This window comes from Sinocyclocheilus rhinocerous, unplaced genomic scaffold, assembly GCF_001515625.1.
Source record: "Sinocyclocheilus rhinocerous isolate Xijiao unplaced genomic scaffold, SAMN03320098_v1.1 scaffold5501, whole genome shotgun sequence".
Taxonomy (NCBI): Eukaryota; Metazoa; Chordata; class Actinopteri; order Cypriniformes; family Cyprinidae; genus Sinocyclocheilus; species Sinocyclocheilus rhinocerous.
In genome coordinates this window covers 12,495-20,257 of record NW_015656154.1, presented here as the reverse complement: position 1 = coordinate 20,257, position 7,763 = coordinate 12,495, and the positions used below count along the sequence as shown (strand labels likewise).

The window sequence follows — 7,763 nt, the reverse complement described above, 5'->3', positions numbered from 1 at the left end:
TTAGGTGAAGGTAAACAATTGAGAAAGAAAATGGATGTGTAACAGTATATTGGTTCACAGCAGTTTAATGTTCCTGTAGCTTTCTCTGTCATGAACGGTAATCAAACAACAAAACACAAAGAAAAAATTCCTTTTGTAGCTTTAACACAGATTTGTTAGATTTAATTTATACAGTGAAGACTATGCAGTGTTATTTTACATTTGATTATTCAATTTCTGTACCTGAATACTGTTAGACTTACGTGAAAATATAAAGCACTGCTTATTTCATTTGTATCTTTGTTCTGTTATTTATCTATGCTTGTAATTTGTTTATTTCCTATGCTGATTTACTCACCTACAAAATCACCCCAATCATTGATTTTTTTCCCCCAAATAGAGCTATATTGAATTCATATCGCAATATATATCGCAGAATTATATATTTTTAATAATATTTTTTCGCTTACTATATAGTAGGGAAGTATGCGATTTCTGATGCACCCACATATTACATGAATAAATAAATAAATAATGTTTTGTCTTATAATAACTTTTAGTATTAGTAGTAATAATAACAATATTTGTTAATAATAAGAATTAGAATTGTTAATATTAATACAATAATTTGTTATACAATATATGTTTTTATATAAGTATACTAAATTGTTTATTACAAGCCTAATCTTTTCTATTTGATTTATGAAAGTGCTATTTTATAATCTTAAATAATAAGAGTAACATTTATTATAATAAATAATAATAATAATTAATATTATTAGTGTTCAGAAGTACACGTTTTATTACAAGCCTAAACTATTTTTATCTGATTTATAAATGTGCTGTTTTATAATAACTTGTAGTAGTATGAAATAATAACAACCGTTATTATTATTATTATTATTATTATTATTATAATTAATAATAATTAGAGTTCACAAATACACTAAATTGTTTTACAAGCTTAATCTTTTTATTTGATTTATAAATGTGCTGTCTTATAATAACTTGTAGTAATTCTAAATAAAAATAATGGCATTTTTAATAATAATAATCATTAGAGTTCACAAATACACTTAATTTTTATCATGATAACATGTATTAATAATAATAATTATTATTATTTTAGAGTTCACAAATACACTAATTTGTTATCATAATAACATTTATTATTATTAATAATAATAATGATGATTATTTTAGTGTTCAGAAGTACACTAAATTGTTATCATAATAACATGTATTAATAATAATAATAATAATAATAATAATAATGATTATTTAAGAGTTCAGAAGTACACTAAATAGTTTATTACAAGCCCAATTTTTTTTATTTGATTCATAAATGTGCTGTTTTATAATAACTTGTAGTAATACTAAATAATAATAATAAAATGTATTATTTTTCCAAATAATAATAATAACAACAATAATAAAATGTATTATTGTTAATAAAAGTACTTTTAATTATTATTATTATTATTATTAATATCATTAGAGTTCTTAAGTACACTAAAATTGTTTATTACAAGCCTAATCCTTTTTTTTTAATTAATAAGTGTGCTGTTTTATAATAATTCATAGTAATTAGGCTATAAGATTTATTATTATTATAATTCACATTCACACTAAATAGTTTATTCTTATCTGATCTTGCCGTTGTGTCTTTGGGACACTGATGCCTTTACAGACAGACCGATAGGGTTGCAAAGGGGTGGAAAATTTAAGGTACATTTCCAGAAACTTTCCAAAAATCCCTGGAATATTCCAAAAATCCTGGAAAGTTTCCAAAATTTCTGGAATATTTCCACCTTTTTGCAACCCTGCAGAAAAATGAAGGTAAGAAATGAAAACATGAAAACACTGCTGTGTCTGTTTTATCAGGTGTGGGAGTATGATGATGTTAATAACACCGCCGACCCACAGCAGACCGCAGAATCCAGCTTTTACCCTCCATACGAGCTCCAGAACTTCATCTGGTCCGACCCAAAGATCACTGTTAACCAGACAGGTCACACAGTAACACTGTGCGGCAGAGAGAAAACGGAGAGTTTCCTCAACGGCTCCCTCTGTCTGCAGGTCAGCAGAACTACAGTGACAAACATATAACATGTTCTGTGTAGATTTAGAGTGACTCGTGTGTCTGATTTCTCTTCTGTCCTCAGTTCTCAGCGTTTGAGTCAGTGGGTCGTGATAAAGCCTGGCCGAGTCTCCGTCATAACGCCAACTCCTCGCAGCTGCGCGTGTGGCTGGAAGGCGTGACGCCGCGAGGAAACCGCTCCAGATTCGCTCTGGAGTTTCAGTCCGTAGGCGACTCTGGATTCCAGGGACGAGTGGATGTCCACAGCTCCATAGACGATGAGTACACACCCTCCATCTTCAAGGTGAAAACCACAGCAAACCTGGACATTAGGGCTGGGACAATAAATCGATGCATTGCGAATCGAGAAATTATTCTGCATCGATTCTTAGATTTTCCGAAGGCATCGCGATTCTCTCTTGAATCGATTCTGAGCTTAGTTTTTAACAGCAGATGGCACTGCGTGCTTTAGGAATAGCCGTATTCTGCTTGCTTCCAGTTCCTTACACACGTGCCACTTGAACCTAAAATAATCATTCATAAAGTTCGAAAAGGTTGAAGCGAATTACAATGATGTTCACAGTGGGCTGTGTTTACATTAATCTCGCATCATAAAAGCCCATGTGCAAGTACATTTAAACACTTACATGACTCAGCCGAACGCGCAAGCGCTCTTCTTCGTGACAATTTGAGTGTGCGGTTAAAAACTAGCTTAGAGCGCCATCTGCTGTTAAAAACTAATCTCAGAATCGATTCGAGAGAGAATCATGATGCATTCCGAAAATCTCAGAATCGATCCACGAATCGTGATGCATCGATTTATTGTCCCAGCCCTATAAGGTTAGTTAATTTATCAACTAACAATGAGCAATACCTTTACTACAGTATTGATTCATTAACATTAGTTAATAAAAAGAACAAATACACAACAGAGCAGCTACAGATGACGTTTATCAGTGTCGATCAGCAGTATCAAGTATTCAAGACACTGAAAATAACATACAGGTTATTGAACACACAATAAAACCACTTGTATTTTTGTTTTATATTACAATAAAGTACTTAAAACACATTCATATGTGCATTTATGAAGATTTATTCGGCTCCAGCACTGATTTAAACCAGGCCAATCAGCAGCCATTACATATTTTATTGCCTTTTTACCCTATCAAATATTTTAGTAATCACCCTAAATCAGATATCATTTGAAAGCTTAAAAACTCAAAATTCATCCTGTGAAAGCCATTTTGAAATCGGACATTGCGTGGTCATGGAAATGGTACTTTAAAATTATTTAGCGGTGTTAAGTATCAAATTACAAAATGTATTACGGTATTTTACAATCAAAACTTTTTATAATCTTGACAAAATACATATCGTTGGAAAGGTCTGAGTCTCAAGATTCCATATTTTGTAGTTATTTTGTGATATTTTGTGAATGTCAATGGAGTTTGGGTGTCACCCGGTGGCTGTTTGTGGTATAACGCCCTGAATAAAATCTCACCGGAACCTCAATTTTTTTAATATCAACTTCAAATTTGGAACATAACTTATTTAGACATAAGGCTTTCATTTTATAGCAATTTTCGAGTAAAACCTGTTATGAAATTTTTTTTATTTTATATAAAATATAAAAAAATGTACAGTGCATTTTCTTTACAGTAAATTTAAACTTCTATAACTTTTTGATACTTTCATATTTTGAAATGATTCCACGTCTACAATAATCTGCTGATTGTCTTCTTTAAAAAGAGTCCAAAAGCGTTGATTAATTATAACAATTTAAGTTCAGATAGTGCACTTTCACGTCTACGTTCAAAAATGGGGGGTTAAAAAAAACAATTAAAATGCTGGTAACACTTTACTTAAAGCCTTTCTATATAATGCATTATAAAAGTCGTTTTAATGCAGTAATAATTATGCTTTGTAATGCACCTTATAGTGATCTCAGGAATAATTGTAACCACAGTTACACATGACGAACAAACCTTCAAATAGCATAATGCATTTTAATTTTAGATTTTTTTAATCTTTGGTTATGTTTTTTTATGGAAAAGATACAATGCATTACAATGTACTTTATGAATACCTTTATATTGCATTATGCATAAAGGCTTTAAGTCTTACCGAAATGTTGCTTTGGATAAAAGCGTAAATGCATCAATGTGAAATCTGGTGTAAGTTGTGTTGAGTTGATTGCTGTGAGTGTTTTAATCCCGTCTCTTGTGTCAGGTGTCTCAGTGGGTGTCGTTTCCGGTGAACAGCAGCGGTGTGTGGGGTTATAATCAGTGGAAGCCCGTGGCGTATCGTAAAGCCGAGCCGGTGTTTGAGGACGCCACACCTTGCAAACACTCCCAGCTCGTGTCCATGAAGCGCATCCCTCAGTCCGGTCTGGTTCAGGCGTATTTCACAGAGGATCTTCAGACGTACGGCCTGAACATCAGCTTCGGCATCAATAAAGACCCAGTGTTTTACAGTGACACCAAATACATCAGCTGGTGAGTGTGATGAGCAATAGAGACTGAACTGAGAACAATCAATAAAGCGAGGCTATGAGGGACGGATGCACATTGTAAAACGTGTTAATCTTAAAGAGCTATTTCTACCTGATTTAACTCATAACAAATTGTTTTGCTGGAATAAATTAATGTATATACTCTTTTATATTGCAATAATTTCACATTCAATCTTCAAATTAATGTACAAACAACATAAAGACAGTATATTTTTTTATATTTGTTTAATGGCATCTTTTTTTTATGACTGAAGGTCAGTATCAATGATACCAATACTGATTTCGCTATAAAATGCCTATTTTCCCCATTAGATGCCAGCAAAACTCTGCTGCTGCACACAGTTGTTGGATTTGTGATTTGCAGTAGTTTTTCTCTCTCAAATATTACAAGAACACACACGCACACAATTTTTTTTTTTTATGACACACATACAAACCACACTCTGACATCCATACGAGGAACAATTTTTTGTACCTAGTGCAAAACAGATTTATTAAAGGAAATGGAAGTGAAATAGTAAAATTCCAATAAAAATACACACCTGTGCCAAAATGTATGCAGTTGGCAATAACACAGGCAAAATGATCAAAAAAACAAAACTGAAAAGGACAAAAATGTGCAAAAGGTCGCACAAGGGTTAAGAGCTGCTGCTGCTGAACGTGACGCGGATCTGACACACATTTCATATTTTTTTACCTTTTCTGACCCACTTCAGGTTAAAGTCTCTATTAATGAGCTGACGAGTTAAATCGGGTGTTAGATGAGTGAGACAGTGCTGGGCTCCAGGAAAACCATTTCAGAGACATGTTCTTAAATGTGACTCATATAAATATATTACATGCATGCACAGTTTTAAGGCAGCTTTAATCACATTTTTGGTAACTTCTTGACTTACCTGACCACGACATTGCATGCACATAGTTTATTTCGCACTTTGATTTCTGAGGAAAAGAATCAAATATTACACATTTTTTTACATTATTTTTGAATACTAGAAAATATTAAAAGTACTATATATATTAAGTGAATATTCAATTTTGTTACTTCATTGATTGTCATTTTTTATTGGGTCTGATTGTTCAACTGAGCGATCTTGACTGTATTTTTTATTTTTTTTTTGGTTCATCATTTACTCCACCCCCCCCTCCCCCGCGTCACATTTTCCAAACTGTTAGGAAAATAATAAAATATTATTCAAATATTTTTTACACATATATAGAGTTTATATTATATTATATATTATTATATATATTTTTTAAGGTGTCTTTTTTATAGAAAAAATGTTAATTTAAAATCTTTAGTGAAATGTTAGTAAAGTATTTTTACTGTAGTAATTGTTAGGAGAAATATGAAATATTTTAAATTAGTGCTGTCAAACGATTAATCCCGATTAATCGCATCCAAAACAAAAGTTTTTGTTTATATATGCGTGTGTACTGTGTTTATTTATTATGTATATATAAATACACACACATGCATATATATATATATATATATATATATTCAAGAAAAATGTTATGTTTATATTTTAAATATATTTATATATATAATATAAATATATATATATACACATGTAAATAGTTTCAAAATATTTACTGTATGTTTATCGTGGGTGGAGTGTTTGTTTGGATCCGAAAGAGGAGGTCGCACTCGTCGGGCTACGAGCCAATCAACTGAGACCTTACGGTACAAGCCCCGCCCCCAATGCACACACCTGGTTACCATTAGAAACACGTTACTGACGATTAGATGAGCGAGTTAAATACTGCTGACCAATTACACAGACAAACTCTCTCTGGATGGGTTTGGATTTAATTGAACTGTTATACTTGACCTAAAAGTGCAAGGAAGTTATATTATTTGATTGTTTTGTTTTTACGCCATCATTTTTCATACTTGATTGAATTGGCCAGATTGATGACAGCTGTGCACATTTTAAAGATTTAAAACATAATTTCTCTTTAATCCTGATGCAAATGCTTTCATATTTCGTCGAAGCTGCACTGCTGGAGGCTCTCAGGGATTCTCACTGCGATTAGTGTGTTTAGTTTTGATGTTTTTAACATAATCATGCGATAAAGACGTTTTGTAAACGTTGATTTGCACCATGAAATCCTTCCTTTCTTGTTGCTTTCAGTGATTTATAAAATATAAATATGGATTTGCTATATAATATATATTTATCCAGCACTATCTTGTGCGTCATTTATTCTTAAACACAATCGAACATTATGTACAGATGGAAACATCAGATCCTAGACACAATATAAACATGAAGAATATGACAGAAATCAGTGAAATATCAGCATGACAAAAACAACATCATGTACTTTTTTTCCAGACACTTGTCTGTAAAGAAAATAATAAAATAATACAAATATATTTAAAATACTTTTGAATATTAAAATTAATAATATTAAAGATTGTATTTAAATTATTGGTTGTATTTTTATTGTCCAACTGAGCAATCTTTAAATGTAGTTTTACACTGATAACAATTATAAAGAACATACTTTCTTTTTTTATATTATTATTATTTGTTTTTTAGTACAGCAGAAGTTTGTCATTTTAATATTTATTTTTATCTTATTTTTTTTGGTTCATTATTTCCTCATAAAAAAAATTAATATTGAAACTTTTTAATATATATATATTTAATATTTAAGTAAAAAATACTTTATATTGAATGCATATTAAGTTTTGTTACTTCATTGATTGTAATCTTTATAGGGTCTCTTTAAAAACCTTTAATTTAAGTTTTAGTAAAGTAATTTTACTATAGTATCTGTTAGGAGAAATCTTAAATATTAAAAATATATCACATAGGGTGAATTGCCCTAAAGTGGGGCATGTTTTGCATTTCAGGCTTATTAATTAACATTAAATACACACCCATACCATTTAAAAAAAAAACAGGATGTGTACTAATCAAATCAAAAGAAAAAATGCAGATAACACACTCATAAAAGAAATGATAGACATATTAGTGCGCTCAGTGCAAGTCTGAAAAGTCTATGATAAAAGGCCAAAGTCACCTCGATTAAAATCTTCTTAAGTTAGTAATTATCTTGGTTATGGATGGATGAAACATGGATAACTGAACATCATAGACTTTAAAATGTCACTTGATTTATTGTAATTTACAAAGTAACTTTAATTATTTACATAACTTATATACTATATATATT

At 30.9% G+C, this 7,763-nt stretch overlaps 1 protein-coding gene across 1 annotated transcript in view; it reads left to right on the top strand.

Annotated features, from left to right (window-relative positions):
- LOC107719525 (glycosylated lysosomal membrane protein-like) overlaps nt 1-4,617 on the top strand; it is an 11,323-nt gene extending 6,706 nt beyond the window's left edge. The window contains exons 3-5 of the mRNA XM_016526944.1: nt 1,864-2,058; nt 2,145-2,363; nt 4,292-4,617. Of these exons, the coding sequence (XP_016382430.1) occupies nt 1,864-2,058; nt 2,145-2,363; nt 4,292-4,561 (684 nt within the window). The 3' untranslated portion in view covers nt 4,562-4,617. The remainder of the gene's footprint in view (nt 1-1,863; nt 2,059-2,144; nt 2,364-4,291) is intronic.
- The last annotated feature ends 3,146 nt before the right edge of the window (nt 4,618-7,763 follow it).